The sequence below is a fragment of the Streptopelia decaocto genome (assembly GCF_964273445.1).
Source record: "Streptopelia decaocto genome assembly, chromosome: 4".
NCBI lineage: Eukaryota > Metazoa > Chordata > Aves > Columbiformes > Columbidae > Streptopelia > Streptopelia decaocto.
In genome coordinates this window covers 70,204,767-70,226,166 of record NC_138658.1, presented here as the reverse complement: position 1 = coordinate 70,226,166, position 21,400 = coordinate 70,204,767, and the positions used below count along the sequence as shown (strand labels likewise).

The window sequence follows — 21,400 nt, the reverse complement described above, 5'->3', positions numbered from 1 at the left end:
AAGTATCGCGGCTGTCCCCGCCCCACCCGCAGAGCGCTCTTCTGATTGGCGAATACGTTTCGAATACCGCTTTCTCATTGGCGGGCCGGGTCTGCCGTTGAAATTTGAAATCCTGCGGCGGTGTTGGAGCGGGGCGCTGCTCGGCGGTGGCTGCAGCTGCGGGGGAGTTTCCGCCAGCCGGGACCGGTGCATCACCTCAGCTGAGTGTCTGCGGGCTCCAACCCGGGCCCTACCGGCAGGTAGGGGTCCTTTGGGGTGCCTCTTTGAGTTTGGGTGTGGGAGGGATGAGGGGGGAGCTTGGGGTGGTGTGCGGCTGAGTGGGGGAGCAGCCTCAGGGGCTCCCTCTGCGAGCTTGAGGGTGGTGCGGGGTTGGGGGAGCCCCTGTCGAGGAGTCTCATGGGCACTTTCGTGAGCTTGGGACAAAAGACCTGTGGGGAACTTCTGTGAGTTTGGGGGTGAAGCGGAGCCGAGAGCTTTGGGGGTGACAGGGATAGGGTCGGGGGTGATGGGAGGGGAGCTCAGGGGTAACCCCATTAGTTTGGGGGCACGGTGGGGCTTGGGGAGGGCCTTGAGAGCGTCCCTATGTGTTTTGAGGGAGATATGGGGCTGTCAAGGACCTTGGGGTCTCTGAGTATGGGGTGGGGTGAGTAGGCCAATACACGTCGGCACCTCTGGGGGCCTTGTGGGGCTGGGGAGACTCCGGCAGTTCAGGCGGCCGGGGGTCGTTGGAGGCACTCCGCTGAGTTTTGGGGTGGGTGATATGGGGCTGTCGTGGCATAGGAGCATTGGGGGGCTGTGCGAGAGGAGGTGTGGGGGTTTTTTTGTTGTTTGTTTGTTTTAAAAAACAAACCTTAAAGCATGGTTGGGGCAGCGATGGGCAGGGACCGTTCTTCCCTGGCCTTGCTGCTTCTCCTCTGCCCGGCACGGAGGAGCCCCCGCCCCGGCTGCCTCTGACTCAGCCGGGAAGGTCAAGGCCATCTTTTGTTTCCATGCTACAAGCTGCTGGGCCCCGAGTGCCTGCTCCGGGCGTTAACGAGGCCTCTGGGCTTGGATCTGCATCCTCTGCCTGCTAAAGCTCGGCTTTGGCTAAAACTGCTGTGAATTCCCCTTCCTCGGACACTCTGAGAGTCGAGTGAGTTCTGGAGTCAGGGGACATTTGTGATCATGAAGGAGTCTGTTAAACAGAAGAGTGTTGATTTGTTCTGACTCGAGATATTTGCACTAAAACTATATATATCTATATATATGTATCAGTAATCTCTGTGTCAGTTTGTATGGAAATATTCATAGCACATACTAACTTGCTCTGTGAGCAAGTACTGTGCATCTTAGCTGCTGGAGAAGTTTAAAAGTGTAATTAAGTAGAAAAGTTCCATCTTTGTATGTTCAACAGCTCCTTTTGGTATTTGAGACCACACTGGTGATTTGGATGTTATATGCCCCAGTGATCATTAAGTAGGTAGTGGCCATGAAACCCTTAATTTACAAGCTATAGCTACCCAAGCTTTAATTATCTCATGTCATTGAATTTATGTTCATTCTCAAACAGGATGACAGACTGCTGCTTGAGCCTGGATAAATATTATTCTAAAACTAGGAGCAGTTTCATTTTTGTGAACTTTGATTTGCCATAGTGGGAAAACTTGCTGCCTTTCACAACACTTCATGCATTGGACACTGCTTTACACAAAAATATGCCTTTAATAAAGCATCCCTTTCAATTTATCGCAGCTACTAGCAAATAAACTTGTGAAATAGAATTTAGATAATATCTTGGTTGCAAATATTTTAAGTACATGCTGAAGTACTTTAATGATTTAATCCTAGGAAGGAGTTTGATTTATTTATTTATTTATTTATTTTTTTAAGCTTTACTATCTAAATTGCTGGGCAAACCCAGTATGTGTCTATGGGTATTTTAATGATCTGATTTAGCAATGGTGCACAAGTATTATAGCTCAGTGACAAACCTGAGGAATTCTCCAAATTAACCTCTCCTACTTAAGGGTTTTATTTTAGAAGGTGTTGCCAATTTTTTCATGTCTTAGGCTTTGTTTCTAAAGTAATTACAGTAAACAACTATAGTCTGTAAAGATCCATTTGATCTTTTGTCTTGATTTTAGTTTGGAATGAAGGAAAGTAATGAAATTCAAGTTCTACAAGATGTTAATATGAAAGTACTTTATGTATAAAATAACTTGGGTTAAAGTATGAATATGATGAAGAATAAAGAAGGAATGAAAGAGCTAACACAGGCTTACTCTTGCTTCTGTAGCCATTGTTTGCATTCCATTGGTGATTAAAAGCACTGTTGTTGGGCTCACAGACAAAGCAGCTGAGTTCAGTGCAGAGTATGAAGCGAATTTTCCCATGAGGATTAATGTAAGAATGGGGAAATTTGTGCGGAGACTTAAATACAGAAATTCAAATACATAAGGACAATGAGATTAAAAATGTGACTTAAAGTTTTCAGTGGGAGTGTTCTTGTTACCTCTTTATGACAGCTAAGATTCGGAATTCCCAGTTGAATTTTCTGAATTAATCTTGACTGCATGGTGGAGGATGGAAAAACAAGCTAAGGCTCAGCTGTTTGATCAAATAAGCATTTGAAATAATTTAGAATGGTTATCCATTGCAGAAAGCCAACGTCTTTCCTCCACTTGATGATACTAATTATCTTGCATAAGCAGTATAACACAAGTTCTTATGAAAGAAATCCCCTTGTAAGCAGTTTGACAGACAACTAACTGCTTCTCAGGGGTCATGTTGGATGGATGGTGGTTATGCTTGGATCTTGTGTAATGTGCCTTCTGTGCTCTCATCCTGTTTTGGGGTTTGTCTGTTTTAAAGAAACAGCAGTAGCATTACTGAGCAGTAATGTTAAACCTTTAATAATAGTAGAGGCTTCAATGGGAATAAAAGGTAGACAGAGTTCAAGTACCTTTACGGTACTGGCTTGCCTGGCATACTCAGTGTGTTCTTTCTCTATTCCTAACTGATTTTCACCTGTAATCTTAGATGCAATGCAAGCTTTAGAGTCAAGTCCTTCACACTTGAAATACTAGTAAGATGAGATCAGCCTGCATGGTCTACTAAAGCTTATGCATGTCCACCCTAAGAACAATATTTAAGAAACGCCTTTTTAATTCATTGTTTTTCCAATTTGCATACCAATAATGTCTGTGCTGCAAAGGATTCTTAAGCACTATGTCTCTTACAAAAGCAGCACGTGCTCAGACAGGGCAGGAAAAAGCTAAATAACTTTATTCAGGACTGTGATCCTAAAGACACCCTAACTAACCAAATTTGTTGTTGCTGTTCACTGAGGTGCAATGTAGCAACGAGACCACGTGAATAAAATAGAGAAATGATTGTCATCTGCCCCTTACAAAAGCTGTAATTTTGGTTAGCTAGATGCCCTGTTAGGAGAGACATGACTCTTAAGTCGTTGCTGGCTTCAAGGGACTAGGAATGTGGAAACTTGCAAATGACAGAGCTCCCTTTAAAGGATGGACAGCTTAATTAGTAAGGACAGGATGTTAACTGTGGAAAGTGTAACAATTAACTTCTCAGGCCTTTCACAAAAGCAGAGGGGCCGTGTGGTGCTGCACTTAGATGCTTTCGGAGTCTTCTGAGATGCACGTTTTTATACGAAGATTTTCAGTGTTAATCTTTGCTAGCCAGTGCCAGGCTTCCCACTACTTTGATTATCTGAAAGTGCATCTGGCTGACCACACCCTCTCATTCATGCTGCTATGGTGTATGTGTTGATATTCTAGAATGAGTCTGCAGATTTTAAATGCAGAAAATGGAGAAAATGGAGGAAACGTCAATGATGATCTAACAGCAGAAGACTGTGGATTTTTCTTTGCACCTCCGGAACCTACAGGGAGACCTTCCATTCTACGCCTGTCCCAGAAAGAAAACTTGCCGCCAAAAAGTGTGGCAAAAGCTATGAAGGTAAACTTTTGATTTATTATTTCTCCTTTGATCGTTGCTACATGTGCTATTTGGAGCTTGAAAATATTGTGGTGTTCATGTTCTTCCTTTTTTTTCTTCCTTGCCCCTTTCTTAAAGGTAACTTTTCAAACTCCTCTAAGAGATCCTCAAACTCGAAAAATCTTAAGTCCTACTATGACTGACAAACTTGATGCCACTTTCACACTTGATGATTACAGTGATGCCTTGGAGGATGATCTTTTGTCTGCATCCTTCAATGTTGAGTAAGTAACGTGTTCACTGCTAGTAGTATTAGCAACTCAGGTTAATTTTTCCCCCTCATAAACCTGTCTAGTTAAAATATAAGTTTGTATTTTATAGCAAGATGTAAACTACATAAAAAGACCAAAATTAATGCTGACTTTGCACAAACTTTTTCAAATATAATTGTCATTACTTTTAAGAAAATTTTATGTTGGTTGTAATATTGAATACTGAAATCAGTTTCTAATTCATCAGTAACTGATTTTGTAGAGATGACTTATAATATGGGTAAACAGTTTAAGAGAAGAGAGATGCATTGGGTTGAGAATACAAAACTTTCCTACAGTAAGGCTTTCATGTGAGACTATAACTATTCTGAAGCTAAGCATTAATATGTCTTCTGTTGTATGTAGAGTATAGTTTTCTCTCTAGATTTTTCTCCTTAAGATATATCTTCTGAAAAGTTAGCTTGAATTGACACCTTGAGTCAATGAGTGTTAAGATTAAAGAAAACCTAGCAGCACAAACTGCATATAACATCAATGTCAAGTACAAAGAAGTTTGTGTGCATTTATAGTCTAGCAGCCTGGGGCTCAAAGTGTGCTCTTCTCTAGACAGCTAGCAGGAGCCAAAGTCTGCAATGTCCCAATTTGGGGTTTTGCAACTCTCCTTTACTAGAAATATTGTTACAATGGTAGAATAATATAGAATAATATAATGTTATTTAATAAGGCTCAATGCATGTTTTTCGTTGCGGACTTTTACAGCTCCTTTTTTTTTTTTTAAACATATATAAACATCTGACATCTTTAATGCCCAGTGGCAAGAAATCTCAGATCTTAGCTTTGCCTTCTGCTAGGAATACATCCTTTTCCTTGTTTTTAATTACCCAGTTACTTTCATTTGACCCCTATTCTTGTTGTTGGGGAAGGGAACAAGGGAGAAATATGGGAACATTTAAATGTTTGGCTGTTAACTTGCATGCATACTCTAGTTTAGAAAAGTACTTCTGAGCTAGCCACCACAATTTTTAAATGACTTAATAGCATTTATGGTTTTAGTTAGGACATAGTTATATATCAAGATATCGCTTTTACTGTACATATTCTTTCTACTTTAAAAGATAAGGATCTGCTTGTAGCAAATAAGCGAAAGGACTGGGTGTTGCTGAAGGGTGTCACTTTCTGCTAGTCTCAATAAATTGAAGTTTCAAGCAGGTGTCTTCCTCTTGACTGGCATTTATCAGGTTAAAGACTGAAGGAGAAAGGGAGGGGCCTGAGCAGCTGAACCAGCCTGGGGCTGGGCTATTGCAGGGAAGAGGCGCTCAGAGCGGGTGAGAAGAGCTTCCTGAACTTTTATCTCAGCCTTTGCTTTGGAGCTTATCAAAGTGGTGTCTTTAGTAAGTGACTTTTAATCATGTTCTGTTCTACGGCAGATATGGATGGTACATAGAAATAATAACTTCACGAAGGGACAAAACAATGGGAGGAAATCCTGTTTCAGGAAGTAATGGCTTAACTCTCTGTAGTCTGAGGCTAAGTCTTAGAAGTTGAGTAGAGTTTGGGGAAATAACGTGGAGAGCAATAAATTGTAAAATACCCACGGTAGTGAGTGCACAAACTTTCTTTAACCTGTTTCTTCTGCTAGAGAATCTTATTTTTCTCTTACTGGAGAATTATTTTCTTGTATACTGCTTTGCTCTTCAGATCTACTGTTGTACAGAGTTTAGAGTTCCTCAAGTCTAGGTTCTGTTCTGGTATGTAGGCTATCATAGATTAAATTCTGTGCATTCTTTCAGGGGAAAAATATCTGCAGAGCGACCAAAGTAATCACTAGAACTGGAGAACCTGAATCATGATGCAGTTTGGTCCATAGACTTGTGAGTCTGTCATGACTCACAGATGAATCTACATGAAAATGTACTACTAGTGCCTGTGTTTGACCTGCTTGTTGTTAATAACTCTTCCTAAGCAATCTGAATTTCACAGTCAAGTGAAATAGAGGTGTCCATGTGCCGTAGTAAGTAAAGCAGGCTCCAGTGGTGACTGGTGTATAATATATGAGGTAATATAGCTGTGTAGAACAGGTAGCTTAAGAATACTGACTAGTTTAAAGGATTGATCTCTGTGTACCAGAGTTCCTAACTTCTGACTGTGAAGGTGGCAACTGAATTTTTGCTGTATGATAATCTTTTGCTGTCAGCTGCCTTATGTCTCAAAAAAATTGGATTACTCTGAGCATATAAAGCTACTTGTGCAAATGTATTTCTAAAGATGATTTTGAATGATGTCTTAAAATAGCTATAGCATGGGTGACCTGACTTTTTTTTAAATGCAGCACATGTAAACAAAAGACTGAAGCTGAAGCAAATAATACAGTGAAAAATACACAAATGCCAGAGAAGGTCAGTGCGGCTCCTTACCCAGATGATGAGATGCCAGTGAAGAGTCGAGGTTCCTACAATATTGATTTTGATAACTTAAATGACATCAATCCCTTTCAAAGTTCAGCGCAGTTGCAGAATTCTCCTGTAAATCTACGAAAGTCTCCTGTAAGAGCATCTAGCATCCCTGAAAAAGCTGCTGAAAAAAGTAATGAGTCTCTTCAAGATGATACAGCTTCTTTTGCCTCAAGCACAGCAAGTACAGAGCGCTCAGGTGAAGAGAAGACTCTTTCCTCTGGAAAAGAATCTGTATTGAGAGAGCTGGAGTCTAACAAACCCAGGGTATCTCCTAAGCAAGCAATCGGTGGCTCTGTGCAGGATGTGAAGTCTGTTTCCACAGGTGTGAGCCAAATTGATAGTTCAGTGGGATTAACAGAAGTACCTCCACCTCCTCTACAGTCATCTGGCAGCTTAGGTCCCAGTGGTTCTGATGTAACTGATGCTCCTAAAACTAGCAAATCGAAGCCTGAGAATGTTTCAGTAGCAGAAAAAGCCTCTGCAGAAGAGTCGAAGCCTGTGGAAGAGGCAGCTATCTCCAAAGGGGAACCTGCAGAAAAGCCTGGTGTTACCAAGGCTGGACCAGTAAAACTGGAATTTGACTTTGATAATACCACTGCTAGAAAGCCACCTCCTAAGAGACTAGGTAAAAGACCTGGAATTAAGCCACCTTCCAAAAAAGCTCCTATTAACAAAACAAAAACGGAGAATACTGAAGTGCAAAATAAAAGTAATGTGGAAGATGAAATCCCTGTTCCCAAAGCATCTTATAAGTTGGACTGGGACAAATGTGATGATCCAAACTTTAATCCGTTTGGAGGAGGCTCTAAAATTTCCAGCTCACCCAAGTGTTCTAAACCTAGCCCTCAGGAAGGTCACTTGCAGGAGGAGCAGGACAGGACATCATCAAGAAGGGAGCCTCTTCCAGGGGAGCAGGATAACATGCCAAGTATCTGTGAAACTCTTGAGAAAAGAGAACCTGGAAGTCTGTAAGTAAATCTATACCTGAATGTAGAAGCACCTTGAACTAATGTGAGGAAAAGATAGTTAAATGATATCTCTAACTAGTTGATTCCTACCTCCTTGTCTTTCTCCAAGGCTGTCTGAGTCTGTTGCACATTGTAACCTTTAATAACACCTTGCAACAGCAGAGATCTCCTTGGGGAAAGCATCCTGAGATAGCTAGCTTTGGGCAAAGGATGTTCTTAAATCTGGTGAAATGGGAGGCAACAGGCACATATGGGAAGAGAATTAGTACTTTGGTCAAGTGGTTCTTTCCCAAATTCTCCAAGATTAGAGTAAAATGTGGAGAATTGTGTGACTGCTGCTGCCTTAAAAACCCTCTGCCACCACAAAACCCAACCAGACAAAAGTGCCAGGTAAGTAGGCAGCGTAGTTGCACATCATGCAGCACCTGAAAGGAGCAGGCAGTTGTGTCTTTGTGTAGTGTCCTGGCTGAACTGAGGTGCTGTTGCTTCCTTGCATGTGCTTTGCATCTGAATGTTATCTCCAATAAAAAGGCTTGTCACTAAAGTTGCATATTTTTGGTACCATGTAGAACTTTTTATTTGAGAATGGGAGATGTTGTGTTGTCTTTCCTAGAAAGTCTAACTATTAAAATGTCAGCATTGCTATAGATAGCCAAGTGCTTATCAGAACTAGATTGTTACAAGATGTTCATTTGACAGAAACATTTGCTTTCTTTATCCTTGTGTATCATGATCAGCTACCCTTTACCAGGGTGAAAAGTTAAGTTTGTGCTGTCAGCAGTAGCTAAAGTATTGGACTTCTCTAATGTAGTTCTGTACTTTATACCAGGAATCACTATATTACTTTAGAAAGAGTGGCAGGCTGCTATTAATTCTGTTCTTAATTAAATGAGAAGCCAATCTTTAATTAAAATAATGGTCTTAACAAATGGAAATAAGACATCAGTGTTAAAAAAATACGAATAAGTGATCCTGCTGTGACTTTCTGCTTCCCAGGTAGCGCTGCTTCTGATGGAGGGAGAACTTTCTGTTGCTTAAGCTGGCAAGACTGACTTTACATCACCACCCTCCTTGGAGCTTTCTGTACTGTGGCAGTAGAAACTCTGAAATAAGCTTACTTTGTTTGATGCTTCAATGTATCTGGTAAACAGAATTCAGAACTATCTGTGTGACTTGAATTTCTTTATTTGCTTTAGGGAAGTCAGTAAACAGGCTGTGGTAAAAGACAAGCCGAGAACTCAAGAAGACAAGCCAGAAGTTCAGGCAGAAGCTGCACCTCTAGGACCGATAGATATGGTAAGGTATAGGAAAGATAGCCAGTTCTTACCAAATTGTTCCATGAAAGAGTTCTTTCACTTAACCTGTTAAACTCCTGTTTGGTATTTTGTCTAAGAATGTGTGTTTTTGTGTGTCTTGAGCATCTCTAGAATGAATATCAACTGTGCAGACTTGTCTTTTGAAGGTAACATCAGAGACAGCCAAATTGGTACCTTGGTATTTAGTGTCTTTTTTGATCAGGAATCACATATAATTACTAACATAGGGGTGTGGACTCTAAAAAATGTCTCCTGTATAATATGAGCTGTTGGTAGTTTAGTTTCTGTGCCTGGGAACTCTTGGTTTATTATGCTGACTAGCCATAATAAACTGACTGCCCAGCTAGTTTATGACAGACCAATCATTATCATGATTTTTTTCATTGTATTTAAATCAGTATTCGAACAGTAAAAAGTATTGCGTGTTTTCTCATCAGGAGAAGCAAAAGAGCCCATCTAAAATGTCTCCAGCTAACGTCCCCTCCCAAGATAATTTGGTTTCTGCTGACAGTGGAGAAAAGTTGATGTCTGCAGGTGAAAATAAACCTACTTCCCACAGAACTGAAGTAACAGCAGATGAGCAGACAGCAAGCACTGAACCTGAGGAAATCTTCAGACCATCATCAGAAGGTAAGCACATTTCTTTAGAACAGTCTGAAAGTATATTGTTACAGTAACTTCTGTGTATGTACTTCTCTACTTAGATTTTTGGCATTAGTTCTTGTTTTTTGTCTCTCGTTTTGCTCTTCTGAAAGGACTGTAAAACCCACCTTGACTGGCAGGGGTGGGAAATGTACTTAGGCTTATTTCTAACTTCTGCTGGATTAAGTTAAATTCAAAGCTGGCTGTTGGCGTTCAGTTGCCTGGAAGGATGAAGCTTAGACTGGTACAGAAACAGTGTTTTTAGAGTTTCATTGGCAGCTTTCTGTGCTGAAAAAATGCTCCCTTAAAATCACTTCTGCTATTAAGAAAACAATGTATTGAGAAATAGCTATTTCATTGTTCAAATCTGAGCTGTCTGCTAATGTTAATGGCGAGATTGCCCATTTTACTCTTCTATGGGGCATTGTGTAAAAGAGTAGAATATCTGAATGTGCTTGCTATTTTAACCATAGGACAACAGAAGTTCCTCAACTGTGTGTTAAATTCTATGTGTTCTTACAAGTATTTGAGGACAAATGGAAACTGTAAGTTCATTTAGCTTAGAAATTTTGCCTGATTTTTTTTAATTTTACTTTATTATTTTTACTTAATTTTACTTTTTTCAGCTAAAAATAGAATATTTTTAGCAAATGTAAAACTAGAACTCATTATGTGGGAGCAGGGATTTATTTGTTTTATACAGATACCTGTTTCTGTCACTCTAAGATAATATGACAATATTGCATCTTCACTGTATCATTTCCTTCTTTTCCAGTTCTAGGAATGGGCATAGAAATAGACTATCTGGAACAGTTTGGGTCTTCATCAGTAAGTATGACATTGAAATGTTTTGTTTCCTTTCCTCTTCCCTCTGCCAGGGAGGTGAAATGAAACTCTCAAGCCTGAAATGTTTTTGTGAAATAACTTAACTTTGAACTTGCCCCCAGAAATACAGGTTCTGTTCCAAAGGAATGTGTCTACAAGGCTGGGCAGGGGTTGGTGGTCGAAGGAACAGTCATAAGCAATTCTGCTAAGGATCAGAGGTCTTATGCTTTCATTTTGCAAACATGCTATTTTTCTTTAATAGCGGTGAAACTGAGATGGATGACATTTCACCTCTCTGGTTGCCAAAACTGCAAGAACATAATGCTTTGAAAGTACAGGATCATTGTTTTGAAAATATTTCTTCCCAAGCTCTTTTGTTTTATGAGCAGTTTCAGGAAATCTGTCTCTAAAATGGGCATGTCATGTTCTAATCAGTTCAGCTTATTTATTCTTTCTCCTGCTTTGGTCCAGAGTAGGAGAGGCTCTGAATTTACAATGAATATGCTGAATTGAAATTGTTTTTCGGTCATGCTGTTTTTGTTCTTGTTGTATGAGCAAAGACAAAGAATGACATGCACTGGTTGTTTGGCTTACAATACTATCTTTCCCTTTCAGTGTCTTCTGCTGGTTTTGAGTAGTTCATGAATATTTGCCCTTTTGGTTTTGTCTGTGAGCAGATGGAGTTCACTTGATATTACATAAGGACTTAAGCATGTGGGCACAGAGTTCTCTTACATAATTTTTCCTCCTGAGAACAATGCTCTGGACACTGAAGAACAGGCTCACCCTCTCTCCAGAGGATTATTTATATGTGTGTGTGGGATGTGTGTGTTGTGCTATGAAGCAACAGGTCTGCCAGTTTATGCCTCTTTACCCTCAGTTCAAGGAGTCTGCCTTGAGAAAACAGTCGCTGTATTTGAAGTTTGACCCTCTGTTGAGAGACAGTCCGAGAAAACCAATTTCTGGTACTACTGAAGCAAACATGAATGTCATGACAGCTTCACATCCGTGTGGGTAGGTATTGACTTAGTCTAGGCTCTAGTACAAAGCTTTACAAAGAAAGGCAGTGCTTGATTGTAATGGTGTATGTTTGTTCATTTTCAGTCCTGTTGCTAATATAAATAAATTACTTGAGGAAACTGAAAAGCCTGCAGCAAGTCTTCAAAATGAAGAAAAACCAAAAGGACTAGATCTCCTGGGAACATTTACAACTCGTGTAAGGGCATCTGGAGTGGTATTTGGTTTCATGTTGATATTTTGGAAAGGGGATTGGGCTAGGTTCTGGATTATGTGGATATTCTAAGGATCACTCACTTAAATAATGCTTATCTAAACTGTTATCTTAAAAAGCAGGTTGGATACTCACTTATATCAAAGCTGAACTTTCTGGTGGACTTAATTTTATTAAGAATTAAAAGTCTTTATTGTGGAAACTGGTGACATTTCACATGGTCTAGGAGAATTCGAGCTCTTTTTAAGAATCCTTTAATCAAGCAGTCTTTCTTGCAGCTGAAGCCACAATTTTAATTGCACCACTGGGATAAAAAGCACTACTTTTGATTAAACTTGATGCTTTATAGTCTAAGGGTTACAGTTTGAACAGCCTTTTATCAACAGATCTGCCCACAGCAGTTCCTCCTGAAATGGTGCCTTTTTTTCCTGGTGGGGAACAGTGTGGTGTCTTCTGCTTTGTTTCTGTTAGCTATAATTGGTGGATAGCAGTTTCTGTTATACCTTAAAGATAACTATGTGGTTCAAAAATATATCTACAAATTAAGAAAGTAATGGTAACAGAGTTATGGAGGTATTTTGGGTGTTAAGTAAAATATGTTGACTTAGTGTTGATTAATTTGCATACAACTAATCAATGGCATGAAAATAGGAATCTATTGAATCTCCGCTTTTTTTCCCCCCTCTTCACAGGACTCAGAACCCCTTATTCCAGACTCCCTGAGTAGTGACATTTCTCAGCTCCCTTTTTCGGATTCCACAAACACTGCAGTGGATGCTATTATAGATGTGCTAAAATATAGCCAAAAAGACATGGATGCAGCTGTTGAACTGGTGAAGAGAGAGGTATGGTGACCCTTCCAAAGCAGAACTTTGTGCAGCCTTGAAAGTCACTTGTGTTTAGATTATCTGGTATCGATATCTATACTTGGTAATTCTTTCTATTGTACTTTGCATAAGCATCTCATTCTGAAAAGCTTGCTGTGCACTTGATAGGAGCAGTACGTATAGAACTCTTCAGAGCTAATATCTTAGGAAATGTGGTAAATTTCACTGTTAGTCAGGTTCTGCCTTAGAAGTGGTCAGTATTAAAAGGCATCTGTTATTCGATGGAACGGTTAGGCTTAATATCAGTGATTTGAATGCTTTTTGTTAAACCAGGTAGGAAATACCTCTTCTTACCAATGGGAAGAACTTTTTACACAACTATTTCCTTAAAACAAGATAAAACTGTAATGCTAAATCAGTGCAGTGTTGTTTTTGTTTTCCCTGTGGAATGGGGAGGCACAACAGTATGTCCAGCTAATAAAATAAAAGTAAGATCTGGAGCTTAGTCTGTAGGAGGAAAAACATGAGAAGCAGTTGGTAGGATTTTAAGCATATTCTGTAACTATATCACTATGGGAGTTCTGTTGAACACCCATCTTTTTACTGATGCAAGAAGAGTTATGTATCCACTCACTTCAAAAAGCAGAATACTTGATTTGTTATGGCTTCTGGGTTATATAACCTTACAAATACTAAATAACTTAGGAGAGGTAATTAAGCATAAATATCCTTACAGCTAATCATCTCACTTCAAAATTACCTTCAGGAGAACATGGAGCATTCAAAATTCCTAACTAGCTCTGCTGCAGGCAGTGACACTAAGGACACCAGACAAAGATGACCTGTGGTTATTTGCTGCTTAAGTCATTCTTTCCACTTAGAAAAGCCAGTGTCTTTGTACCCTAGGAGTAACTCTTGCTTGCTGTCATTTAGGAGGACACTCTTAGCCAGCATATTGTCTAATCCAGGAAAACAAATGCAGCTTTGACAGGATAGTTCTTAGTGCATTGATCTACAATGAAGAATTTATATAATAACAGGGGGTAAAGCTTGTAATATCTTAAAATTGGGGCTCTAATCTCTCATTTCAGAGATGTATTTTAAACATGACAACATAGTTGTAGCAAGACAGGTGTGACTGGTTGATTCCAGCTGTGTGCCATATAAACAAATAAAAATGCTTGGAATTACTATATTAACATTAAAGGAAGACAAATTTTCAAATGACTTTTTGGTGACAGGACTCAAGAGGGAGAGGAGAGGAGAGGAAAAAAGCCTCATTGTCTCCCTTCTGGGCAAATGCAGCACTTCAGAGAAGCATGTTTTGTTGTTCTGGGTCTACTGAGCAACTTCTGAGTTTGCAAATGAAAGTTTCTAGCCAGTTTCCATCTTCACCCATTTTTGGTTTTGTAACACTTATTTCTAGCCTAACTATCGTTAATTCTTTATATTTTGGAACGTTATTTTTTCACATCTGCCTCCCTTCCTGATATCTGAAATATTACAATACATTTAAAACTAGCTTTCTCAAAAAGAAATACTAAAAAAATCAGTGTACTACAGTATACTGTGCAACTTTGAGGTAGAATCAGCAGTAAACACGTTGTCTTGTTAAAAATTCCAGGTGGTTTTATATATTTTGGGCCTCTTACTGAAGGCCTCACACACTGCAGTCAGATATCAGTGTTAAGGTTCTTAGTAGAAACTCCAAGACAACATTAAATTTATGGAGTTTGCACAAAGCATTTAGCAAAGAGTGCTTATGCTGCTTAATACTGTTGCCATGAGTTCTGCTTTAATTTAGCTGATGTGAAATAGGTGTGGTTATTCTTAAATGAACTGAAGCATCTTTAAATTTGGAAGCATAGTCAGGGAAGGATTAAATGTGGAGTATAAATTATTCCAAACAGCAAATTAATCTTGACTAGAGTAGACTTGTATCATTTGTACTTTCCTCTGTTAAGATTAGCAGATTTTTGTGGTTTATTTTGCCTGCCTTGTAAATACATGTCACCTGAGATAATAGTTCTTGAGAGAATGTAACTGCCCAAGGAATTATGATCTACATATAGGATGGGTAAGAGTAGCCAAAGGTTGACTGAGGTGGTTCCGATCTTACTATTTGAAAAGAGATATTGGTAACATTGAGTGGGAATCATGCATATAAAAATCTGCATATCAGTCCACATCTTATTTTACTTACATTTGTAATTAAACACTTAATTTTGATTCTGTTAAGCAGTTAGAATGTAGCACTCTGTATCAAGTTGTAAGTATTCCTAAGCTGCCCTTCAGACTGTTCTGAGTATCAAATCTTGTATCTCTTCCCGTGCAAGAAATAAAGGTTTACTTTTTCCCTCAAAGGTTCAAGAGAAACAGTTGGAGACTCAGGAATGGAAAAGAAAGTATGATGTGCTTCATATGGAATACAAGGAAATGGGGTATGAATTCATCCTGATTTTTATATCAGCTTATTTACTCAAGCAACTTTTTCTAACTTGTATTCAACTTTATTTTTCATGTTTTTTAGAAAAATAGTTGCTGAGTTCGAAAGTACAATAACACAAATGATGGGTAAGTTCCACATTTACACTTCGAATAGCTTGAGGCCAGTGGGGCATGCTTAACCTCAGGTTACTAACTGAAGTTAGTAGTCTTTCACTTCTGATGGCATAAATATTTCAAGTGCTTCCAGGGTGAGTGTAAGGCTTCAGACAACCAACAGTAGTTAGTTACACTTTTATGCATATTCATATGGACACGATGTCGCTTGGTGGGTAATGATGACTTCCTGAATCAGGCGTGAATGCATCTTTTTCTTATTCTCCAGTAGAGCTGTCGGTTTATTAAAACTGGTGGGTTGTTGTCTGTACCTCGTGTTTAACTGCTGATTATCTGACCTCATTTCAGTGATAAGATGTCAATAGGAGCTCTTGCTGGACACATCTGGCCTTTACTTCAGCTTCAAAGCTAGGAAGATATTGAATGAAACTCTTGTTGTATAGGTAGATTCTCCTAGTTCAAAGCTGAATAGCCTAATCTGTGCCTCACTTAAATTTAGTTCTTTAAGGAGACTGAATATTAGGTCAGCTTTTTTGTGCTTCTTTAAGCCTGTGGGAAGCATAGCTCAGGTGTCCTAACAAAATTGTCCTGAAAGAGTTTGCTGTGCTAGTTTGGCTTGTTATCCCAGTCTTTTCTGGATCTTCCAGCTATTGTGTATATCGAATGAAAAATATTTTTTTTTATTCCTTCTATCACAACAATTGGGGTTTCTGTTATGGTAAACTTGGGTGTAATATTTTGACTACATAGCAGGAAAAACAATGATTTGGCAAGCACCTTATAACTGGTTTTTAATGGCTTTAGGGTTGGTGTGAGGTAGTATGTAGCAAATAGAGAATATGACTGCTTCCCTAAAAGCAAAGCTATGGTGTCCTTTCAGAGGAGCATTATGCTCCTCTGAAACCCTTTGCATTATCTGAAAACTTATGCATGATGAAACCCTTTTTCTGCTTAAGAGGAAGAATTGAAGTTGTAGGAGTTATCTGTCCATACTATAGAACTAGTTTTATGCTAATGTAATAACTATCATGAGTGTAACCCTGTGAACTCCACTTTCTTTAGAGGATGCTCAGAAGCAGAAGGAATTTTCAAAGAAAGAAATGCAGAGGATGGTGGAAGAGAAGCAACAAGTCATTTCAGATCTCAACTCTATGGAGAAATCTTTCTCTGAACTCTTCAAACGATTTGAAAAACAGAAAGAAGTGCTAGAGGGTTACCGCAAAGTAAGATGTTATAATGCAAATAATATCCTTCCAAGATAGATGAAACTTGGTGGAGAGGTAATGATGGATTTCTAGAGCAGCCATTAATTAGCTAGTATAGGCACTACCTGTAAAACCAGGTGCTAAGTTGTTTATTTAAAGATTTAAAAAATTACTGGTTTGTTTTATTTAGTTGCTGGCTTAAAGTATGATAATGATCTCTCTGTTAGAAGCCAAAGTTTCTTCAAACAGAAGAATGAGCTGTTTCTTGCTGCAGGCATATCGCTTTTCTGTTGATCATGGAGACAGACTCTTATGTCATGACTGCTGTGTAAGGGCAGGTTGTTTCTACTACATCATGTTGAATGGAGACGAAAGATGATTTGCTATTGCAAGTCAAAATGCTAATAGTTTATTTGGTGTTCTGTAGCTGAAAACAAACAAACAAACCCCACACCACAAAAAAAAAACCCACAAACAAAAACAGAACAAAAAAACCTCCAAACTTAGTAAAGTTAGGCCTTCATTCTGTATTATCTTCAGAGACTAGCGGAATGAAGCTAATGAGCAGCATAAGCTATAGTTTCTTATTGCATGAAATGCATAAAAATTGATTTAGTAGTGTTTGAAAAAAATGCCTTCAGACTTTTCCCTTTGGTTATCCTTTAATGTCCTTTATTTCCTCAAGCTTAGAACTAGCCTGTTAAAAGTTTTGTGGTATCTAAGTTTGAGAAACAGGCATAACGTCTGTGTTACGATTTAAGTTTCTGCCTTCCTACCACGCGTCAGCCTTCTTTCATTTTGTGTCCCTTCCTTCTCTCCACCTGAAATTCAGAAACCCTTTCCTTAGCACAGAGTTAAAGCGTCACTTGGAAACAGAATTGCTCAATTCAAGAGCTGGAATTAGCAGAGTGTCTTAGCATTTATTTCAAACAGTTCCAACTTGTTATAATAGCTAATAAAACAAGGTGTTACAGTGTCTGTGCGTACCAAGGTAACTTTCTTGCTGTTAACATTGGATTCATTTATGTCAGTGTCCAAAGCCTCAGTTGTTCCATGGATTCTCTGAAATAGTTGGATTTCCCATTTACTAAAGTTTGCTACTAAGTAAACAGTATATTGGGAGGGAAATAAGGTGAATAAATCTCAGTTTGCAAAGCTAAGAGTTGAAAGGGGGGACCTTTAGTCCTTGTGTAGGTCTGTGGGGCTTCACAGTTATTCTTGTTACTCTTATGAGCAAATATTGCTGCTTCGGTGTAGTCAAACAGCCCATTTGTGGAGTGGAGAGATTCTTTCATCTACTAGCATGTATAAAACTAACCAAGTTTCTTGGTTTTGAGACAGAATGAAGAAGCTCTGAAAAAATGTGCTGAAGAATACCTGGCTAGAATTAAAAAAGAGGAGCAGAGATATCAGGCATTAAAGGCACATGCTGAAGAAAAGCTGCATCAGTAAGTACCATGTCAAGAAGCCAAGTACTGGGAGTGAAATATATATCACAGTTACTGCAAAATGTTCTTAACTTACAGCAAGACTTGGCTGAAAACATTTTTAGCTTGGGGTTTCATCCAAATTATAAGCATCTAGGGTGATTCTGTGAGCAGTTTTGCTGTGCTGTCTGAAGGGAATGTAAACACCATGTTGCTTCCATTTCAGAGCAAATGAGGAAATTGCCCAGGTACGGAGCAAAGCGAAAGCGGAGACTGCAGCACTGCAAGCCAGTCTCCGCAAAGAACAAATGAGGATCCAGTCTTTAGAGACAAGCCTTGAACAAAAGGTTAGTCAAAATGCCACAGGTGAGCCTCTTCAAGCTGTTGCCTTAGATTAGGTCAAGAAGTACCAGTGCTATAGAAATAGCCATGCTAAGCGTGCAGGTTTTGTTGGCTTCTGTCCTGGCAGGCTTTGGGAAATAGGCTTTGAAACTTAAGGTACAACTCTTATGTTGACTCATCTATATGTTTAGATTTTTTTGGAGCAGGTTTGTTCCCATAGGTGGGTCACAAGGGTGGTCAGTCCAGGCTCATGTATCAGGAGGGTGTCTGAACTGCTGAAGGAGATGGTGATCTAAAGCTTAAACACGTCCCAGAGCAGAATCTGGGGATGAATCTTGAATAACTGTCTGGTTCAGCATGTTCATTTCCATGATTTGTAAGCTATTAGCACTAATACCGACTTCGTATTGACTGAACTATTTTAATATCATTTAGGGCATTAATCCTTGTATTTGATATTTCATATTATAACAGGTAGTCTTAGAGTGTCTTAAAAGCACAGTCTCCTTTTTTAGAAACCTGCAAAGAAAAGCTTTTTGAGAGTCAAGAGTCCATATTGCTGGAAATGCATGCTAGGAGTTTTACTGCATCATGGTTGTATCTTTGCTGGTGTTGAGGATTCAGAAATAGATAATACAGACATGTTCCTGTTAGGGAAAAGTCCAGTATTTGTGTTAGTCTTCAGCTTATGGCTAAGGTTTGCATAGCTGAGGAAAAAGTGGCCTGTAACTGGAGAGATGAGACAAGCCATTTAATGCAGAACTAGTTTTGTTCCTGTTATAGGTACAGTAATATGTTATGTTAAACACTTCTATTAAAATGGTTTGACCGTATATGGAATTACAACAAACTGAAAGTTATTGCCACATGTCAGTAAAAGCATCAAAGCAGCACGCTACACAATTGTCTGTCTCAAAGATGAAAATCTAAACTGTTACTGTCTTGAATTTCAGTGCATCTAACAGACTTTGAGTCTGAATAGTCTTATTTCCCTTGATCAATTGGTCTTCACATTATGGGAAAATCTGTGGAAGAAGTAGAAACAGTATAGTGAACTATGACTCATTGCCTAAGGCATCTGAGGCTGTCGTGTGACCTTTATGAAGTAGCATGTCCTTTAGAGTAAAAGTGCAGGAGTCATTAGCATGTAAATGGACTTTCTGTCCCACACATTGGAAAACATGACTTGTGACTCAGCTAACTACACAGATGTAGCGTAGCTTAGCCATACCTCAGACTCACTCCTTTTTTTTATCTCCTGTCTTCAACAGACTAAAGAAAACGATGAACTAACGAAAATCTGTGATGATTTGATCTCGAAGCTGGCTAAAGATTGATAGCTTAACTGTCTTGTAAATATGTCCAGTCTCTCTTCCTGTCTTGTCTGTTCACTCTCTTTTTAATTTGTTTATGTGAGAAAGAAATAAAACTCTTGATTTGCACTTGTCTTGCGTATTATTTGCTGTATCTTTTGCAGGAAACGTTGAATTTAAGTTCAGTTTCTGCTTCCAGTAGGTGGTGGTGTCTTGCATAATGTTTTCACATGTTGCTCAAAGAAAAAACTTCTAATAGTCTCACCCTCAGTCTTTTCCCTGTTGAAGAACACCAGGGTTATGTGCTTTGCTGGTGGGGGTCAGCATGGACTATGTCACTTATTTTGTACTTCCTGCTGTCTCACTTGAAACATTCCAGAGGTACAAGATTATAACAAAATTTGACCTGTCACAAATGCTATAAAGTATTTAGTGATGGAAAAAAAATGGAACTTTGTTTTTTGAGAGGAGCTGGCGTGATTCCTTTTCTGCAGGCAAGCTGAGCAGAGCACTGAATAGCAGGGCAGATCACTTGCTACTCTGTCTCCAGGATTATTTTCCTATCATTAGTCTGTCTGATGCTCTTGACTTTCCAGTCACCCCTTGAAAATTCCCTCCCACTTCCCTGCAATGGAAAGCCTTGAGAGATGTAGGCTGCAGGTCATAAGTTATTAAGCCAGTTTTAATTAGGGCTATAGCAGAAATCTTGGATAAGCTGTTACTACCTTACAGATGTTAACAGGATTGTCTCATTGCAAGCTACAGCATTTTATCTCTGATATTACTGTATTGGGGCCCTTTTCACGTAAGGGTAGTTTGCCAGGGCAGGTGGAAATACGAGTAGCAGTTCTTAGGAGTTGGGGTACTACTCTGCATTTAGGTATTAGTGCTCAGTGTTGTGTATTGGCAACTGTGTAGCAGGAATATCCAATAGTGCAGAACAGGTCTACAGTTAATTAACACACTTCAAGTTCATGGTATGTGGGGTTTTATTGTGGTTTCTGCACCAACCTGAGAGTGTCAGTATGACAATATTGAATGCCTGGCTCCAGAAGTTGTGCCGCTGTATGTTTTCTTTAACTTGTACCTTAGGAAAGTACCAGATAGTAGCAGAGAAAAACAATTAGTCATGTAACAGAGTGTATGGCAGCAAAATTTACTCCCTGCCTTAATTTCAAAGAGCAGAAATTACTCCAGACCGTCTTGGGATGTTCCTTTGTATATAGACTCAACAATAAAAGGGAGATATCTTGTATTTGGTCTAATTTGTGAACTATCTTGCTCGTGTGTGTTTTAATCATGGCAAATGATCTCTGTTAAAGTCCTCAAGGAGTACTGAGGCTGCAGACTGTTGGTGTATATGACATAAGGTTCAGCATACAGCCAAAGGCTGGACCTGCTTGTTCCTCCGTGGTGTTGGATCATCTCAGTAGCGTGATGAGCCAGACAAGCTGGTCTAAGGGAAAGGGTGTTGACTGGACAAAACTGCTGTTTTGCAGTGGGTCAGTGTGCTGGGCAGGTTTACTTTGTACATCTTTGTCCCGGTTTTGTTAAAAAACAAGTTTCTCTTTTAGTGAATTTGCCTGTCAACTAAAGCTTCATATTAGCTGCATTTTCCTGGAGAACCAGATACATGTTTTGGTAAACATAGCAATGGAATCCAAAGTTATTGATAAACATGGATGGACATCTTGTGAGGGGGCAACGAGAAGCAGGTGACCAAGAAACTGACCAACTGTGTATAACATTCCATTCATGTGAATACTTCATATAGAAGTGGGAGATCACGAGGATCTCGTCCCCTTTTCCCTTCTGCTTATGGCCGACATTAGGAGAGGATCTTGCCAGTCGTCCCTGTGAACTGAGGCCTAGTGACAGACTGAATCCAGCTCCGGTTGGCTGCAGAGTCCAGTCCAGGACTTCGGGTGCCGGCTCTGCAGTTGCTGACACTTTCAAGATTGGTTTTGTATATTTTGTATTATTTTCTCTATTCTTATTAGTAGCATTAGTAAGACATTGTTAATTTTTCCAACTCTCTTCTCTGTCCTTCTTTTCCTCCTGATCACCTGTCCTGAGTG

The 21,400-nt window shown here is 39.4% G+C and overlaps 1 protein-coding gene across 2 annotated transcripts; it reads left to right on the top strand.

Moving 5' to 3' along the window:
* The first annotated feature begins 85 nt into the window (after positions 1-85).
* Positions 86-19,451, top strand: TACC3 (transforming acidic coiled-coil containing protein 3). Of its 2 annotated transcripts, XM_082051962.1 has the most exons (16): positions 86-239; positions 3,780-3,960; positions 4,078-4,223; positions 6,541-7,632; positions 8,829-8,928; positions 9,386-9,578; positions 10,366-10,418; positions 11,296-11,429; positions 11,520-11,631; positions 12,339-12,491; positions 14,838-14,914; positions 15,004-15,047; positions 16,098-16,258; positions 17,582-17,688; positions 17,894-18,014; positions 19,281-19,451. In XM_082051962.1, the coding sequence occupies exons 2-16, from the start codon at positions 3,781-3,783 to the stop codon at positions 19,344-19,346; spliced, it is 2,739 nt and encodes a 912-aa protein (XP_081908088.1). In that variant the 5' UTR covers positions 86-239; position 3,780; the 3' UTR covers positions 19,347-19,451. The 2 variants fall into 2 exon arrangements, with proteins under 2 accessions (XP_081908088.1, XP_081908089.1); XM_082051963.1 differs by lacking the exons at positions 86-239; positions 3,780-3,960; positions 4,078-4,223 and adding an exon at positions 5,486-5,602.
* The last annotated feature ends 1,949 nt before the right edge of the window (positions 19,452-21,400 follow it).

Excerpts from the sequence above, each read along its gene's own strand:
- TACC3 (XM_082051962.1), top strand. The coding sequence starts at position 3,781 with ATGAGTCTGCAGATTTTAAATGCAGAAAATGGAGAAAATGGAGGAAAC. Across the intron at positions 3,961-4,077 it reads GTGTGGCAAAAGCTATGAAG|GTAACTTTTCAAACTCCTCT; the intron begins GTAAACTTTTGA and ends CCTTTCTTAAAG. Across the intron at positions 15,048-16,097 it reads TACAATAACACAAATGATGG|AGGATGCTCAGAAGCAGAAG; the intron begins GTAAGTTCCACA and ends CACTTTCTTTAG.